The following is a 20000-nucleotide window of genomic DNA, read 5'->3' as shown; positions in this document are numbered from 1 at the left end:
GACATGACGGGAGGTGTGTAACATTTAACAACAATGCAAATTAAATCTACAGAAAATATAAGATTAAGTGAAATATAAGATGACGTGAAGTCGAGTGCACAAGCGGTGTAGTGTGAAAGTGTCCAGTGAGACGGAAGGGATGTGCGGCGGAGTGACCGGTAGGAGTTTGTCCTGTGGATGACAGTCAGTGGGGGTCCCGGGCTCTGTTAATGAGCCCGACTGCAGACGGGAAGAAACTCATTTTGTTTATACAAATTTGCCACAAGGGGCTCTGTACAGCAGGGGTCTGTAATGATGTTTCTTTTTTACTGTGGCAGCAAAGCATTTAGAAATAATTCATTGCCACGAGTGTCATTCATGAAATAGTCAAAGTATGTCATGAAAACTCATCAATCATGACAGAGCTTGGTGGAATTTGATTTCCACCCATCATTTGACAATGACAGTATGTCGTATAGTGTCCTGATATATTTTGATAAGTTCTCTCACCCTGTCATGATTGGTTTCAAGAATCCTTATAGTAGAGCCCTGAATGGGAAGTACCACTTTAAATACCTCTCAAAACAGCTGTATGATGTCTTCAGTGCCACTGGAGGAGAACATGACCCCTATGATGTCATAGTGATGTCATTAGGATCATGTGAGCTCGGGCTTGGACAGTATGAACTGAAAACATGCGTTACAAACTGGGAAAGTAGAATTTAAAAGCCATGAATATTTACCAGGCAAGGAGGGTCTGGAGGAATTATAAAATGATAATGGTTGCATTGTGGGAAATGTAGGACGCATTTTTGTTGTGTCTCCCCAAACTTTACAGATGTGAAAATGAATAAAATTCCCTGAGTGCTCCTTTAATCTCCATTGGTAGTTGGTGCTCATTAACTTATTGCAATGGAAGGGAGGCAACATGTGGGCTCAACTTTTACTTTGCACCGTTCAAATATATATCGTCTTTACACTTCAAATGTGGGTTCTTGTAATGAGACACAGTCTGAGAAAGAAAGAAAGAAAGAATAAAGTATATGTATATATGTACTGTTCCCAACCGTGCTGATGATGTTCATGAGAGTCGTGTTGGAGGATTTCTTGTCTACAAATGACTTGATGTTGAAGGCTCCCAGCAGCAGGGAGATAGACAGATGCAGCAGGACCAACAAGAAGCCCAACACACACACCCAACGCATCCTGAGCCAAAGAGGTCACATTAGTGTGTATATTTAAAATACATCATTCTAAATCTTGATTGTATGACACATGGCCAGTTAGCATGTAATAGTTATTCTGCTGTTGGGGTCTGGCGCCACCTCCTGGCTGACTGAGCCCCTCACATGTCCCTTCCTCCTCAACAAGCCTGACCTGAGATCTGCGTTGTCCACCTCAGGATGACCACACCTCCAGCTCCAGCCAAAACCTGATACTTGACCCTTCATTGGCCAAGAAAATGCCCCCCGCTGTTTCTGAGACCTGGTTTATAAGCGCTAACACAGCGAGATTCTTCCTCTTCGCGCCGGACTTGTCCAGGCCACAAGAAGGTCCATCAGCCTTTCCCTCCAGCATCACGCTGGCAACGCAGGCTCACGAGGAGCCGCGGCCTCAGCAGGCCTCATCAAATCCTGTCAGGTCACAGGTTACATTCGCTGGTCGAAAACAGACTGTGTTTCTTTTGAGTTCCGGATCCGAGTGCGAGAACGGCTTCTATCCCGTATCCCCACCCTTTTTGTGCACACAGCCGGCAGGAAGACAAGGACTAACCCTCTTTCTCCTCGGCGATGATTCCCGGGAGGACGACGGACCACGTCGCCTCAGCCGAAGTTAAATCGTCCTCTCTGCAGCGAGGCGATCGCAGTCTGCGCCCGCTACGATAGCCGCGCCGCAGAGTCAACACTCGAGGACTGATCGTTTCCCATCACGGAAACGGACCGAATCCGCGCCAGCGCAAACGCCGCGCCGAAAAGCAGCCCCCCCCCTCCTCGAGGAAAGAACCATTCCTCCACGGACACTCTCTCCTCTGCAAAGAAGCTTCTCACAGTAAGAGTTCACGGCGTCTGGGCATAGCTTAGCATTAGCTTAGCATTAGCTGAATATAGCTTATTCATTTATGTGTTAATATTCCCGTATCCTGTTGTGTTAAGTTACTGTCGCGTGATATCAAGGTATTTGCGCAATCATCACGGACCACGGAGCTCCGCTGTATTGTGTACTTAACTGCTGTAACTGTCTGCATTAGATCCGTCGCTGCCAGTGGGTGTAGAGTTTGTGTACTATCGCTTTAAAGACTGAAACTCCGGTGGCCGGACCCTCGTCTCGCCGACCGAGTTTCAGGGTGATAAGAAAACAATACGCTCATCTCACCGCAGTGATAAAGGTCTGTTTTGTTTGGGGATTATTTTCATTTATTTTATTTCGTTTGGTATTTCTCTCTTCATCAAATCGACTCTGTGAGTGAGGTGAGCGTCGTGGCTATCACCGCATAAGCTGCCGGCAGTTCACAACGACAGCGGTTACTTGTGCATGATAAGACCAGCGTACTCATCCTCATTACAACATCGCAGCAGAGTTGATTCATGTCGCTTTCTCTCTCCTGTTTATCTCTCTCTTTCCCGTAATATACACACACATATAGTTACTGCCCCTGGGGAAACCCCTCGCAGTCGATTGCCTCACACAGGTGCTGCACGCCACACCTGATTACACACAGAACCCTCCGCCATTTTGTCTAGGTCACTCGACCGCCGCCATCTTGGTTTGTAGTTCTTGGCTGTAGTTCTTAAGGTCCTTCCCTTTTCACACACGTGAGCCATTTTGTCCGCCATCTTGGTTTGTAGTTATCGGTTGTAGTTCTCAATGGGCCCCCTCCTTTTTCATCACTGATGGAATAGGGTACACCCCTCACTTCACACACATAGATTCTCACACACACACACACACACACACACACACACACACACACACACACACACACACACACACACTTACATACATATATCCTCCCCCATTTTATTCATTTGACTTTAGGTATTAGATACATAAAAGTGTATGATAGCGTTTGTTGGTTGCAATATTAATTGATTTGATCATTTATTATTTTGATTTAATAAACTGTTATATTTTAAAGAGCAGTCGTCTGTGATTACTTGTGCATATGTGTGTAATAAAACCTGGATGTAGTAGCCCGTGTACGAACTTAAACCTTCAATGTCACTCTGAATGTGTAGTCGCACCCGACTATTGACATTACGAGTGGCCACTAATTATGAGACTTAGTTTATCGTTTGGTTATTGGTCCCTGTTTGCAGGGTGGTGCCCCGTTATTATTAATAATCATTAATAATTGTTACTTACATGAATAATTCTATTGATGTCAAGAATTCAGTTTCTTAGATGCTGATAACCCAAACACGCTCCTCTATGTTCCCAACACTGCATGCTAGAGGAGCCTGAAAGACTCTCTGCCCTGCTGTGGGAGTCAGAGACGCACCAACACCTGCACCCCTGGACACACACAGCAGCATCTCTATTCCTGCAAGTTTATAGAACTGCGAGTCGTTTCATGCGCTGCTGTTTGCAGAGGGGGTCCTGGGTAAAACATTACCTCCGGCATTGTGGGAGATTACATTATCCTGTTACCGTGGTTACGCTGGTGCAGAGGTGATTCAGTGTACAAAGGTTGTAAAATATCATCAGCTCGAGTGTGGTGGTGGTTTGTATTGGTGATCCAACATAAAATGTGACTTAAGTGACATTTAGTCAGCCAGATTAAAAACCATATACTGTGTTACTGTGACATCAAGTAGGATCTGTGCATAGTGTTGGATAGCCTGCAAGAAAGATGATTCGCCGCAACAACAAACAGGTTTATAGTGTTGTACTAAATAATTCATCCATGTTACTGTGATGAAAAACATTTTTGCATGAAAGAAGAGTCGGAGGTGCATATTTACCTGCTTCTGTGAGTCGTGTGGGGAAGGAGAAGGCCTGTTGTGAGCAGGGCACAGAGGCTTTGCTTGTGTGAATCCCCGGAGGCTCCTCTGCAACTTCTCTCAGGAGGTTTTTATTTATTTATGTGTCGGCTACAATGTGCCAGTCTTATGATAGAAATTCAAAGAATTTCTGCTTTTGATTTGATTTAGTTTCTAGAATTATTCAACTCACCACCAACTCACTGTGTTGAGGTAACATTTGCAGTGCTCCACAGCAGGGGCGGAGCCATCCAGGGTTCAGCCCAAACCTAATGCTGCGTTCACACCAAACGCGTCGATTTTTTGACGTGCCGCAAAATCGCGTCCAACGCGCCGCCGGTCGTGTTCACACCAAACGCCGCAAAATCGCGTAGCACTGGAGAGGGGCCGTGGTTTATCGACTGGAAGCCGTTCACCTGGCCTACATTTCTTTCCGCTATCATGGAATAAGGACAATTGCTGCTTTGTACATGTTGTGGAAGTCCCTCAAACATCGGAATGCCAAACGCCGTCATGTCTGGTTCATAATATTGTTCAGAGGAGCTCCGTGGATTGTATCGAGCTGTATTCACTGTGTCTAGCAAGCCACCGGTCGCTGTTTACTACAGCTGTAGGAACACAACATAAACTGATTTGGCTGTGATTCAACGGCAATAAACCGACAAAAAGGGACTCCGAAATAACGACTTAATGATGCCGATTTGTACTTGTCTTCTCCGACAAAAAGGGACTCCGAAATAACTACGTAATGATACCGATTTGTAGGTTACTGGTCTTCTCAATGGAGCTCTGATGGATCGGTGCTAGGCTATGCTAACATCGTAGCAGCTCCACCAGCACTCAATAACGTCACGTAGACGTAAATACGGCAGCGTCTATTCATTGTTTGTACCGTATGGTTTACACACACACATGTATACGCATAGTTTGGTCCGGTCTCTGTTGATATGAGGTATCGTAGAGCTCTGGGTGAACACAGACGGCTACAGGATTTATTTCCTGATTCAACAGTGGCAGGAAGTCAGTGATGACAGGGGGAGCAACTCAACGCTGATAGGCTATCGCGCCACAGCGTCACGCAAATATTTCGCAGAAGTTGCAGATTTTGCAAAATCGCGTCCAACGCGCCACGCCATCGCAAAATCGCGGCGCGCCAGTCTCATCGCGTCTGTGCATAGACTTTGTATGTAATCTCGACGCGCGTCAAAAAATCGAAGCGTCCGGTGTGAACGCACCTTAAGGGGGGCCGGGGAGGGATTGTAAACCATTCATGGCAGCTGTATACATCATTTTAGGAGCCTTTACGAGACAATGGAGGGACTAAAAATCTGTCATATTTTAGGAATGATGTGCAGTTTCCAAGGAAACAGTCATCCTGCAGAGCCCACATCCTATTTTGTATCTAATTGTTCTCCAACTGTTTAACAAAATAGGTTTCAAGAATACGCTAAATTTCACCCTACATATCTATGCAAGGAGAGAGGGGAAACTTATAGAATGACACACTTGTTTGGAGGACTTCGTGACACTAGTTGTAAAACGCATCTGCCTTCGGTGTCACATGTTCATTTGTGTCATTTGTGCTAAGATGGTTGAGTACAGCTCCCTGCAGCAGCTCACCTTCACTGTTCAACCAGCAAGCTCGTGGAACACTCACCATAATAAGTCGTTTGTTTGTTTCACTCATGTAGCAGAAAGGAACAACTGCATTCTGTTGCTAACCCTGTGTTGGACAATGACAATAACTTAACCTTGAACCTTGACAGACACCAGTGATTCAGTGACATAAATGTTTTCTATCCAAATTTCTAAATACTTTATTTAAAGTAACATCAATCCGTTCCAATTTACCATCAAACCGTATTTTGTGAAATATTCAGTATGCTAGTTAGCCAAAGCTTCACAGACCTGCTGTGCCCAGTTACGGTTGCTAAGCGGTGATTGGACAGTTGCTCTTCGGGGGAGGGCTTTAGCGAACAGTCAGTTAATGCCACAGGCCGGTCTCCACCGAGTGCAGGGGCGGACTGGCCATCGGGGATACCGGGGGAATCCCCGGTAGGCCGACGGGGTTTGGGCCGGTCTCTGACATCGCCGGCCCGACTATATGCTTCACAGAACACGTTCAATTTACTCTAATACCGGAAGTCAATAATCAGTGAAAACTGTATCAACAGTATATACTGACATTATCCTACTCCTCGCGATCTGAGGACGCCATAGCACGGCTGGACACTACGGTGCTTTTAAAAACTTTTCTCCATAACCGCGGTCTGCGCCGTGCGCTCGTGCCGGGCGACGGTCGGGGCGGGGCCGGCGGAGGTGCGAATGGCCGCTGTAGACCGGTGAAATACAGGGGCGGCTCGACTGTCACGGCGTCCATGAATCGAGAAGGACTTCTTACTGGAACTGAAACGATGTACTGGGATTAAATTCTTTGTCAACAAAGAATTTGGTAAGTGACAACTGCGTTTGTTTTTTTACATCTGCAGTAACGTTTTTATGAATAATATTTGATGGCTCGTGCTCTTGTGTGGTGGAATGCGTGGATCCGCTGCAGGTCTGCTGGATTGATGTGCTGTGTTGTCATATGAATATATGTGACTGGTTCTTATGACTTTGTGGCTGTCATTGTGTTAATTACGTTGATTTGACTATGCGAGTTACAAAGCGAGCTCAAACGTCTGGCACGACATGGGATAGGCTGAAGGCATCAGTATTTGAGGAGTACACAACCAAGACAACAGAAGCCGGCCGGAGGATGCTGAAGATGAGGCTGAAGAGGCAGAGATGGTTTACAAAAAGTGCTCATCTTGCAAGGACTGTCCAATCTGTTGCTACCGAGTTCTGAAGCAGTACAACCTCCTGACAGATGCATACCACATCATAGGCCTTGCATACAGGTTCCTGATGACCCTCTCTGTCACACAGGTAGCATGCGAGCGAAGCTTTTCGACGCTGAAATATATCAAAAACAGGCTCAGGAGCTCGCTCTCTCAACAGCACCTGGAGGCTTTTATGTTGATGGCTACTCAGACAGATGTTTTGCAGATGCTGGACAGTGAGAAAATCATAGACGGTGTTGCAGAAAAGAGTGAGCTGCTGCAAAAACCGTGCATTGAGTGGGCAGCGCGCCGTGTATTGAGTGGGCCGGTCTGACAGTAACTCCCGGGCCACTTTTTCCCCCCAGTCCGCCCCTGACCGAGTGCCTAGCCTTGCTGCACCTTCATGAACCATAACTAATGAAAGTAACCCTGGGTGCATTTGAACAGCCCACAGTGGGCGATGCCTTTGTGATCGAACGGTTTTATCTGAAATATCTGAAGCAATGATAGTTTTTGTTGTCAGAGGATTGATTCGTGTGATTAAGGAATGAAATGAAGCTGTTCAAAATCACATCGTCACTTTCATTTTTATCTTTAAAAATGATCCTCAGAAAGTCTCTTTGGGTTTCAGGGCAACAGAGACAGACGTACTGCTGCTACTGCTGGCGTCACGACATGCAGATCGCTTTAGTGTTTTGTGCAACGCTTTCGATACATACCTCTGAAAATGTTGCTGCTACTTGATACAATAAAGGTGAATGGGCTTTTGTTTATGCTGCTTCAAACATTGAAGAAAATGACAAAACAGAACAGCAGAAATAATTTGTTTATTTTGGTCTCGTCAATTCAACGCTGCATGGTTGCAGCGGGTTCCCCGACGCAGTCATCATTATCCCAATTCACCGTGGAGGTCTCTGCAAAGGTTTTGGCACTCATCATGATTCAGGGAACCTTTTAGATGAGCGTCACCTCCACAGGAAAATGGTCACTGACAGCCAATGCCTGAGAGAGAGAGAGAGAGAGAGAGAGAGAGAGAGAGAGAGAGAGAGAGAGAAAAAACTGGTTTGTTTATCATGTTTTGTAAAACTCAAGTCATCAAAATACCCTTTTCACTTGCATCACTAAAGGACTACATACAGTACTGGTTTTGCATGTTTCAGCACCATCAACCAAAACTGATGACCATTTTCCAAGCATGTATGTGTGCAAGTTTTAAAAAATAGTCAACCAAAAATAAAAATTATTTTTTAAACAACACAATTCGCTCCATTATTTTGGGCCCTGAGCCGAACTATTTCTCAGCTGGTCTGGGAAGTTATTCATACTTGACATACAACGAAATATTGTCTCCAGAGCACATAAACATCCCACACATACACTGAAGGCACAGCTTTCAGGAGCCATCCTCTGATTGAGAGACGACCCGCTGTAGCACCGAGCCATAGCCTAGTTCTATGTCCGTTCTACTCCTTCATTTATTTCTGTGGTGAAAACATGAAAGTGTTAAGCTGCTCTTCATAGACCCGGTCTTTTTGTAAACTGCAACTGATGTGAATTCTATCACAGAGAAGAGTTAAAGCTAAAGTTGTTTTTACCTGCTGCTCGGTGAGACCAAAGGCCAACATGAAGTTGAAGACCCCAGCACTGCTAGGCACCACTCCATTCATCATGTCACCAGTGACCACAATCCTGCAGATACAGGAAGAGGAGTGGGTTTTAGAGTATGTACACCTGTGTGTGTGTCTGTGTGTGTGTGTGTGTGTGTGTGTGTGTGTGTGTGGGTGTGTTTTTGTGTGTGTATCCACCTGTCGTAAGGGAAGCCGGTTCTCACTGAAGTGGCCGCATCGTTGGTGATCAGCCAGTTGAAACCGTTGTGCGTGAAGAGGCGGATTTTCTTCCAGTCGGAGTCTTTTACGTATTTGCCACCAGCGTTGAAGTCGCCCAGCAGCACGATGTTCTGCAGGGAGAGCAGAAATAGTTTAACCCATCCCAATCTCATATAACTAATTAATCATCCTTTACACTCTTTTAAAAAAAAATTTCCACCAAATAATTGGTTTTGCGTGTGTTTTCTGGAGGAGAATATTCACTTTGGTGTTCCAGCGGGTGTTGACATCAGCCACCACGTCATAGAGGGCATCGATTTGCTTCACAATGTCGCCGCTTGGAGAGGTGTGCTGGGGGATCAGAACAAACTTCCCCACAGCTATAAAACAGGAGGAAGGAGAAAGGAGTGAGTGAACGAAGAGGGAAATACGAGATGACAAGAGACAAGTTGATGTTTTGGATGTGGCAGACATGATTCATACAACAACAAAGTGAGCTCACTGTCTTTTAAATGTGGCAGCACAGAGTTGCCGGCCCTATTTGGCGGACATAAATACTGTATGGCAGTCAGAATTCAACTGAAGACAAAACATCTTTTAAAGGGGCCTTGGTGACCAACGGATCGTGACCTCAGAATCTCTCACACACGTCTGGTGTTTAGTTCTCAGTTGGTCACCAAACGAGAGAGGCAACCTACATCACTGGCGTCTGACAGTGAGAAAGAGTTATCGCTCTCTGTTCTTTGCCGCACTCTTTCAGAGCCTACCGGTTTGTGTGGAGGAGAACTCAACGATGAAGGGCGGCCGGCTGAAGCGACTGTAGAAACCGTAGGGAATGTCGTTGTAGGTGTCAGATCTAACCACAGACACCATCAGCGCCCTGCAGAGGAAAGATAGTACTTTACCACATCTCTCACTTCCTGTAAACACATTGCTTTTGAAGTAGTCTTCACAAAGCGGTTAAAGTTCATCAACTCTTTCTTGTAGTCAGCTATTCACAGCATTGCTGGAGCATTTTCACAAGTTGTTTATCATCGTCGTTTATCGGTCCCGTGACCACTCGGGAGCAGCTTGACCGGTCCTGAATGTGTGAATGGATGAATGCAATGTGCAGATGTGTCATGTTTTTGTTGTTTTTGCCCAACACATTTACGTATAATTACCAAAGGAAGACTGTATTACTGAATACAGCTGGACCAAAACGTACTCTGTGTTCACCAGTATTCTTTGCAGGAATTAGATTTCATGATGTGTTTGGTGTTTTTAAAGTGGGCTATTTATAGAGCAGATAGTATGCTGTATATGCTGTCCTGTTTCTTTATATGACACTCCATATAGTATGGCAATTTCAAATGCGAAAAGCTGTCAAAAGTGTAGAGTTTTCTAGCACAGCATGTGACACATGATCACCCATGTTTACCTTAAACTCTGATCTGCTATTATCTGTACTCAACCATCTTTCATAACAACCAGCGGTGGGGAGTAACCGTGTTATGTGGATTATGTTGTGGAACAATCTGTGGATTCATCTGTGGACTCTTTGAGTGTGTCGAGATAAACAGCGATACTTTCAGGAAGAAAGGAACTTGTTTCACCAACTTGTACGAGGGAAATTGGATCAATAAAACCTTTTTTGCTTTCACCTACGAGCAGTGTGTGAGCGATGTGCATAGGACCAGAAACACGTGTCAACTTAAGGTTTACATTCTGCTGCAGGTTTTGGACGCTATACACATGTACAATTTTGGGTTACTTGTACTTGAGTGTTTCCATTTCCTGTTATTAAATACGTCCGTCCCACTACATCTCAGAGGCAAATACTTACAATGAAGGTTTACTTCAGTTACTTTACTTCAGGTTGCTTCTCAGATTGTGCTTTCACATGCAAAACATGTAACATACATTGTAACATGACACATTGGTACAGATTAAACTGCCCAACTGTAAATCAATTAGTTCAAATTGGCTCCACCAAGATAACAATAATAATCTAGCATTGTAATCTATTACTCTGACAGGGCTCAGTCTGCTGCATTATGTGATTATACTTGTGATACTTTATGTTTTTCTGATAATACTTATGATGTTGAATGCTTGTAGTTGAGTATTTGAATTGTAATGTTGGCTACTTTTACATAAGTCGTATTCTGGCACTAATCGCTGACAATAAGGACAAAGACACTGAGCAGATCCGAAGTATAACTTTAAAAGATGAATGTTTGTTTTCTGGTCACTGATGTGGGGTCTCAACGGAGGATTCCTGCAGAGCATCGGTTGTTTTTGCCTCTCTCTGTTTACCTGTAGAGGAAGAGATATCTATCAGTCTTTGAAGTCGGACCCAGACGGTCGCTTATGATGAAGTCGTACTTGAACTGAGGACACTGACTGTGAAAACACACACAAACACACACAGATGTAGAGCATCATTTAGTTTGTCTCAAATCATAATGTGAGTTCATGAGCTGTCCAACTTAACTTCTACAGAAGGTCACTATATTCTGTGTGTAGTAATATAAGCACTATATAAGGTGTGTGGTTGGTCTAACATTTTGACGGCCGTCATGAGTATTTCGGTCACTGGCACACGCTTGTCTCTGACCTCCTGGATCAGAATGATGTCGTAGCGACAGACAATCTGAGAAACAGAAAACAACACATATCTGATGAGACTTCTTGCTGCGGTGCCGTCTTATTATATTAGTGGTCTGTTTAGTTTCATTCCATTCAAGTAGAGTTCTCCTGAAACAAAGAGAAACAGAACTAAAAGAGGTGAACCAGCATAACATCTCCTTTTACAGTCAAATTAAATAATCTGTGATGGTTATTGTTCTAGGTAATAAAGGGGTACTTCACTCATTCCTCACTTAAAAGCTTCACTGGTCATAACAGGGTTCAACGTTAATGTTCGTTTTTTAATCACTTGCCCCCATATAACTTGTATCATTTATTTAATCTTTGTTGTTGTCAAATACTTACAAATACCAAAGTCAGGAAATTAATCTGGAGTTTCTCCCACATCCTCTAACGCCATTAAACTACTAAACAGTTTTAATACGCTTCAGTGAACAAAACTTTGTCTTTACCCCCCATTTTCTCGCGCATGTGCAACTCTCATCAGAGATGGGGAGGAAGCAAATGGCTCCCCCCTTAGCTACTTCCATCGTCAGCTCCCGAATAAAAAATGTGTTTCATTCTTTTTTTTACAATCGGGCAAGTGAGTTGCAAGATTTATTAGCAATGATTTATTAGCAAAAATGTATTAGCAAGGGTTGCCCTTGTTGTTGAGTCCTGTTTAACGTTACTCAGCGCTGTTCAAAATATATCCTCTTTATATCGATGAGATACAGTCTTAGAAAAAAGGAATATTGGATGCAAAAAACAAAAATAAAACATTTTCAGACCGTGCTGATGATGTTCATGACATCATGTTTGAGGACTTTCTTGGGTCCAAAATCCTGGATGTTGAAGGCTCCCAGCAGCAGGGAGGTAGACAGATGCAGCAGGACCAACAAGAGGCCCAACACACACACCCAACGCATCCTGAGCCAAAGAGGTCACATTAGTGTGTATATTTAAAATACATCATTCTAAATCTTGATTGTATGACACATGGACAGTTAGCATGTAATAGTTATACGTGCGATGCATTGAGTGGGCCGGTCTGACAGTAACTCCCGTGCCACTTTTTTCCCGAAGACCGCTCCTGACTACTCCTCCAACCCCCGTTTGAGAGGAGAACTTTGGAGGAGATTCTGCAGCCAAAGAGCTGATTCCAGATCAGCCTGACCTCACAATCAGACAGCAGACTCGCGGGGAAGGGAAGCAGTACATGCGAAGCTTCACTACTAGCTGGACACCAGACAGGTTTGGCTAGCTGGATGACGTCATGCTAATCATTTATTTAGCTTTTTAAAACAACGGGGACGGATCCAGCACGGACAGTTACGGGAGTGAGGGATGAGGAGGTAAGGAAACATGAGAACACCAGGGTAGGGAGTGAGGGATGAGGAGGTAAGGAAACATGAGAACACCAGGGTAGGGAGTGAGGGATGAGGAGGTAAGGAAACATGAGAACACCAGGGTAGGGAGTGAGGGATGAGGAGGTAAGGAAACATGAGAACACCAGGACACACATGGAGAACTCTGTCAAGCTACATATTAGACAAAGTGAACATCTTTTCTTCTACATAGTTGTCCTCAGTCTCATCTGCTTAACTTGGTCATGGAGGCATCAACATGTAATAGAGATGTTAAATTAACAGTGAAAACTCATCATAGCTTAATTTAACATCAGTATTCATAATTACACTTCATGTTTACTTCTCCTGATCTTTACCTCCTATAACAAGGTCCATAGGGGCATCTCAATAAATAAACATGTTATATTATATTATATAAGTGTTATTTACTGCTTTTTTTCATGTTGGAAAAAATGTTAAATATTTAACTGCAAAGTAGTAATGCGTGTTTTATACTTTAATTTGTTTGCATTAAATCTACTGGGATGTTTGTTGAAATTGATAGGATGGCCCTACCTCGAACATTTTCCACCAGCCGCCACTGAGACTCTAGTCACCCCCAAGGATGAAGACTCCAGTCACCCCAAAGGGTGAAGACACCAGTCACCCCAAAGGGTGAAGACACCAGTCACCCCAAAGGCTGAAGACTCCAGTCACCCCTAAGGGTGAAGACTCCAGTCACCCCTAAGGGTGAAGACTCCAGTCACCCCAAAGGCTGAAGACTCCAGTCACCCGAAAGGGTCAAGACTCCAGTCACCCCTAAGGGTGAAGACTCCAGTCACCCCAAAGGGTGAAGACTCCAGTCACCCCTAAGGGTGAAGACTCCAGTCACCCCAAAGGGTGAAGACTCCAGTCACCCCTAAGGGTGAAGACACCAGTCACCCCAAAGGGTGAAGACTCCAGTCACCCGAAAGGGTCAAGACTCCAGTCACCCCTAAGGGTGAAGACTCCAGTCACCCCAAAGGGTGGAGACTCTGTTCTCTCAGTTTTTCAGCTGCTTTTTATGCTGGTTCGAGACTTCCCTCAAAATCATGCGTCACTCACACATGAGTCATCCTGTTTCTGGATCAACAACAGGATGTTTAACTGGTCTGATCCTGTTTGAACAGGATGAATTCTATAAGGCTTGAGTGACTTTGTTACATAAAAAGTTATACAAAGTGTAAACAAGTTATATGTTGTGATGGTTATACTTTTATGCTTTCATATTTTTCTACAATCTCTTAACACTATTGTACTGTGACTGTGTGAGCATTATTCTGTGATTTTAATTGTAAGCTTGGACGTGTAGATAATATTAGATAGAAGATATAAGCTATGGTTGGCTCACTAGCTACTAGTGATTAAAGCAGACATCTGCAATATGACTTAAGTTGATAAGATAATAATGCTGATGGGGGTGACCATGGCTCACTGGGTTAAGCGGGTCGTCTGGGAGCCTGAAGGTCAACGGTTCCATCCCCGACTGGGACGTGTCACGTGTCGAAGTATACCTGAGCAATACACTAAACCACCGGCTCCCCGGGTGCCGATCAATGGCAGCCCACTGCTCCCTATATACAGGGATGGGTCAAATGCAGTAGTCCAATTTCGTGTATGTGTGAAAATGTATATGACAATAAAAATGGTTTCTTCTTATGATAGTTTCGTGTACATGGGTAATGTAGTCAGAAATAACAACATGAAGCTTGTTTATGTGGAGTGTCAGCTTGTTGGACGAACACACTGTGACACATTGACACAGACTGGTTTGGTTCTGAAATCATTTCTGTTTTCGAGTCTGCATGCAGTCAAAGCTCGATGACAAGAGATGGACACAATGCATTCTCTGCACGCATATTTTTTGTGTTTTCAATATAGTTTTAGTAGGATTTGCAGGACATATAATAAATGCTCTATTATACATCATATTGCTAAATGATGCACGCCCACTACTACATAGATCAGCGTGTGAGAATTAGCGGTTTCCTTGCATTGCAGTGGATTTATAGTGACATATTTTGATGTAATTATGGCTCAAACAATAAATCAATTCTTCAAAACATATTACAGCCTTACTGCTATAGTGGTACAAAAAGGTGTTATCAGTACAGACTCATATGCACTAACAGGTACGCACGGCCAAATCAAGTCCTGTGCAGAAAACATACCTGAATTTTAATCATGACGTATTTTACCTTTTTTTGATAATATGTACCTAATTTATCAGATATAATGTAGACAGACAAAATTGTCTGTAACTTCAGCTACTGAAATCTTTCACCCAAACTATTTTTATATTCGATTATATATTAAACATTTGTAGTTTTGTTTGAGACAAAGGTTTTTAAGGATAGAAAAATATAATGAAAATAAAGTGGACGCTGGCTGCACACTCATGACTGAGAATGAAGATCAAAGTCATGTCAGGGAGGGACAGCACTGTGGATTTTTCCTTTCAGACCTCCTGATAGAGGCACAATAATACAGGAACGTACCTGTGTTATTCAGGGACCTGAAACAACACGGTGCAATCGAATAGGCAGAGTGGCAAACACACACACACAAACAAACGTCTCAGACATCTCATGATCTCTCACATCCAGTTTAACAGTATACACATCCTCTTGGCAGAGCGAAGGAAGAACGAAGACAAAGCAAACATTTTTTTGCCAAAATATTACACTTTAACAAAGAAACAAATTCATGAAAAAATGCAAAAGAAATTAAACAAAAATCCTACTGCAAAACATTTGATCTGTACTGATAACTTTGTACTACTAGGATATTATTATCCATTTTCAGTGCTCGAAAACTCCGGCGTAGTGTGGACGCTCAGTGTAAACGTAGCAAAACAATATATGCGTTTTCAAATGGAAACGTAGTGGTGTGGAAAATGGCCTGAGGCTGCAACTAATGATTATTAAAATGAATTTGAAAATATCCCAGCACCTGTCCCAGGACCCGGGGTGGCATCTTTACAGGAATACTTCACCCCCAAAATGACCATTTGTGTTTCAATGTATCACCCCGCGTTACCTTGAATTCTGAAAGAAAATCTGATTTCTCTCGCATGCCTCCATGGCGAACGGAGGATAAAAAAAACGGAGAAAAGTCTCGATGAAGTGAAGTAAATAGGGTCAGCGTTAAACAACAGCAGAACTCTATCAAAACACCATTAACATACCTTTATTTGCTCTCTGTTGGTCTCTGCAGGTGTGAATGAGTGATGTGATGCCTCCCACAGCTCTCAGTGAAGTACAGCTCCGCTTCTTCTGCCACGATGACATAGAGAATGTCAAGCTGCTCTGTGGTGATTGGTTCCCAATCGAGTAAGTGTCGCGCTCAGTGGGCCAACGACAGCACTTGTTAGAGTTGTCGTAGTTTGACGTCAGCTAGAACGTCTGTACCTTACTACTGCCTATTTTAGTTTTCTCACCATTTTTGACGAACACTGCCAAGTCTTCTCCCAGGGAACTTACCGTAAGCTCCTCTAGTAGAGTCAGTCGTCACTTATGTATCACACGTTTCCGGGACAGGGGAAGAGGGGTAACTTAATCTAAAACAGTCTTCAGTTTGAGTCCCAGTCACTTACAAATGGTAAGGCTGTGGTTTTATTACAGTTTTCTCAAAACAGTTACATAAAACAATTTCAACTCAATGAAAGTCTAAGTGGTGCAAAAGACATCAGTCACTGTAAGCTGTCTTCTGAAAGCAGAAATGTCTCACAGGGTCTTCTATGAAAGAAGGGCAGTCCAGTCTCTAAACTGGAGAAGAATATGTCTCTCTGATAGCAGAAGGGTCTTTCGGTCACCCCTAAGGGTAAAGACTCCACTCACCCCTAAGGGTGAAGACTCCAGTCACCCCTAAGGGTGAAGACTCTAGTCACCCCTAAGGGTGAAGACTCCACTCACCCCTAAGGGTGAAGACTAGTCACCCCTAAGGGTGAAGACTCCAGTCACCCCTAAGGGTGAAGACTCTAGTCACCCCTAAGGTTGAAGACTCTAGTCACCCCTAAGTGTGAAGACTCTAGTCACCCCTAAGTGTGAAGACTCTAGTCACCCCTAAGGATGAAGACTCTAGTCACCCCTAAGTGTGAAGACTCTAGTCACCCCTAAGTGTGAAGACTATAGTCACCCCTAAGGATGAAGACTCTAGTCACCCCTAAGGGTGAAGACTCCAGTCACCCCTAAGGGTGAAGACTCCGTTCTCTCAGTTTCGCAGCTGCTTTTTGCGCTGGTCTGAGACTTCCCTCAAAATCATGCATCACTCACACATGAGTCATCCTATTTCTGGATCAACAACAGGATGTTTAACTGGTTTGATCCTGTTTGAAGAGGATGAATTCTATAAGGCTTGAGTGACTTTGTTACATAAAAAGTTATACAAAGTGTAAACAAGTTATATGTTGTGATGGTTGTACTTTTATGCTTTCATGTTTTTCTACAATCTCTTAACACCATTGTACTGTGACTGTGTGAGCATTATTCTGGCAGGTTAATTGTACGCTTGGAAATGTAGATAATATTAGATAGGAGTGTTGGGGTCTGAGCGTATGGCTTCAACATGTGCTGTGGACAAAGAGAATCAGGCCTTCCCTTTTTCAAGCAAAGGTTTCATCCTGATTGTGGTTTGATGAGAGCAAACCTCCTCTGGAAGGAATTTCACACTAGGGTGTGAATTTCCCCGCCCAAAAAAACCATGGTCACCTGAAGGCACCGCTGCAATCTCATTGGCCGAGGGCCAAGAGACCCCAGGACCCCTGTGGTTCAACCACTGTTCTACAAAACTGCTGGCAACTCACATCTCAACGCTTTTCCCTTCGACCTTGGTCGAGCTAGGGAGCACGCAAACGCTCTCTTCGCTCGGACCCCCGTCCAGGCCACAGAAGATTCAGCTTTCCCATCCAGCGTCACGCTAGCGACGCTAGCATTCATTGTATTCCACTCCGTGTGGGATTTCTCTCTTCATTAACTCGACTCTGTGAGTGAGCTGAGGGTCGTGGCTTATCACGGCATAAGTTACCGGCAGTTCAAAGACGACAGCGGTATACTGATGCGTGATAAAACCAGCAAACTCAGGCTCCCTACAACATCGCACGCCGAAGTGTGATTCACGTCGAATTCTCGCTCCTTTTCCTTTTCTTCCTCCTCTCACGTAACACGGACACACACAGCTCCTATCTCTGCCCCTGGGGGAAACCCCGTTCAAACGATCGCCTCACAACACACGTGTGCATCGGCACACGTGATTACATCCAGCAGTCTGACCGCCATTTTGTCCGAGTCACTCGACTCCGCCATCTGGTGGTAGTTTAGCTGTAGTATCTTAAGGCCCCTCCCCTTTTGGTCCGCGTCACTCGACGCCGCCATCTTTGTAGTCTTTAGCTGTAGCTTTAAGACTCCCCTTTCTTTACACACACACGTACACACACACACAGAGACATACACCCTCATCCATTTTATTCATTCTTTAGTTTAGGCATATCAAATTGTATGATAACGTTTGTTGGTTGCAATATGAATTGATTTGATCATTTATTATTTTGATTTAATAAACTCTGTTATACTTTAAGGAGCAGTCGTCTGTGATTACTTGTGCATATATATGTGTAATGAAATTGTATGTAGTAGCCTTGTGTACGAACTTAAACCTTCACTGTCACTTCGAATGTGTAGTCGCACCCGACTATTGACATTACGAGTGGCCACGAATTATGAGACTTAGTTTTATCGTTTGGTTATTGGTCCCTGTTCGCAGGGTGGTGCCCCGTTGTTATTAATAATCATTAATAATTGTTACATACATTAATAATTCTATTGATGTCAAGAATTCTGTTTCTTAAATGCTGATAACCCAAACACGCTCCTTTAGATCCCAACAGGAGATATAAGCGATGGTAGGCTCACTAGCTACTAGTGATTAAAGTAGACATCTGCAATATGACTTAAGTTGATAAGATAATAATGATAGTTTCGTGTACATGGGTAATGTAGTCAGAAATAACAACATGAAGCTTGTTTATGTGGAGTGTCAGCTTGTTGGACGAACACACTGTGACACATTGACACAGGCTGGTTTGGTTCTGAAATCATTTCTGCTTTCGAGTCTGCATGCAGTCAAAGCTCGATGACAAGAGATGGACACAATGCATTCTCTGCACGCATATTTCTTTGTTTTCAATATAATTGTTGTAGGATTTGCAGGACATATAATAAATGCTCTATTATACATCATGTTGCTAAATGCTGCATGCCCACTACTACATAGATCAGCGTGTGAGAATAGGCAGAGTGGCAAACACACACAAACAAACGCCTCAGACGTCTCATAATCTCACATCCAGTTTAACAGGATGCACATCCTCTTGGCAGAGCGAAGGAAGAATGAAGACAAAGCAAACATGTTTTTGCAAAAATATCACACTTTAACATTTGATCTGCACTGATAACTTCGTACTACTAGGATATTATTATCCGTTTACTTATTATTACCGAAAACTCCGACGTAGTGTGGACGCTCAGTGTAAATGTAGCAAAACAATATCTGCGTTTTCAAATGGAAACGTAGTAGTGTGGACATGGCCTGAGGCTGCAAGTAATGATTATGCCCAGCACCGTGTCCCAGGACCCGGGGTGGTGTCTATAAAAGAATACTTCACCCATTTGACCATTTGTGTTTCAATTTATCACCCCACGCTACCTTGAATTCTTAAAGAAAATTAGATTTTTCTCGCATGCCTCCATGGCGAACGGAGGATCAAAATCGGAGAAAAGTCTCGATGAAGTAAAGTTAATGGGGGCAGCGTGCATTCACAATGCTGGCCACTGGAAATCTGGAAAACACTTTGGTCGTTCTCGTGTGCTACCGTCGTCACACTGGGTGATAATTCAATATGACAATTTATCGCCTTTTTAATAGAATCATATCGTAATGACATCATATATTGAGATATCGTGGTATACAATTATGTCCTCTTCAGTGTAAATAACACCAACATATTAATTCAGATTGTTTCTAACAAGATTCACAAGAACATTTAAGAATGGCACTTCACATCAAAAGCTTTAAAATATAGTTTTCATTGTTGCTTACAAGACACCACAAATTCACATGAGCCAGATCCACAGTGTTATACATTTTCAAAACAGTACTACAAAGACGTCGGAAAATTAAAAAGCAAAACTTGAAGAACGCTTTTTCAGACGATTTTCTCCAACCAAATTATCACAATTGACTAGTTGCATGCCATGTATTTTACAGCTGGGCCTTCAGTGCTGTCCTACTACAGTTGAGCCACCTCCTAACAACCTCATTATGATGCCACAGCTACGGCTTATTATTTGTTTCGTGTAAAAACCGGGTATTCACATAACACTGCAACATTTGAAATAT

General features: G+C 43.5%; 2 protein-coding genes across 3 annotated transcripts in view; both read right to left on the bottom strand.

Annotated features, from left to right (window-relative positions):
- Window positions 1–1184, bottom strand: part of LOC306787349 (deoxyribonuclease-1-like) — a gene marked incomplete at both ends in the record, with an annotated part of 49076 nt that extends 47892 nt beyond the window's left edge. The window contains one exon of the mRNA XM_079282465.1: window positions 1037–1184. Within this exon, the coding sequence (XP_079138591.1) occupies window positions 1037–1184 (148 nt within the window). The remainder of the gene's footprint in view (window positions 1–1036) is intronic.
- Window positions 1185–7624: 6440 nt separating this feature from the next.
- Window positions 7625–20000, bottom strand: part of LOC306786357 (deoxyribonuclease-1-like) — a gene marked incomplete at its 5' end in the record, with an annotated part of 22835 nt that continues 10459 nt past the window's right edge. Inside the window, 9 exons of one of the 2 annotated variants that reach the window (XM_079281103.1) lie at window positions 7625–7783; window positions 8377–8470; window positions 8587–8738; window positions 8872–8987; window positions 9375–9487; window positions 10906–10992; window positions 11154–11242; window positions 12009–12147; window positions 15793–15852. In XM_079281103.1, the coding sequence (XP_079137229.1) occupies window positions 7736–7783; window positions 8377–8470; window positions 8587–8738; window positions 8872–8987; window positions 9375–9487; window positions 10906–10992; window positions 11154–11242; window positions 12009–12146 (837 nt within the window). In that variant the 3' untranslated portion in view covers window positions 7625–7735. Of the gene's footprint in view, window positions 7784–8376; window positions 8471–8586; window positions 8739–8871; window positions 8988–9374; window positions 9488–10905; window positions 10993–11153; window positions 11243–12008; window positions 12148–15792; window positions 15853–20000 lie in introns of those variants that run through there. The other variant, XM_079281104.1, reaches the window with a different exon arrangement.

The sequence above is a fragment of the Melanostigma gelatinosum genome (genome assembly GCF_949748355.1).
Source record: "Melanostigma gelatinosum genome assembly, chromosome: 13".
NCBI lineage: Eukaryota > Metazoa > Chordata > Actinopteri > Perciformes > Zoarcidae > Melanostigma > Melanostigma gelatinosum.
This window is presented reverse-complemented; position numbering and strand designations above follow the sequence as displayed.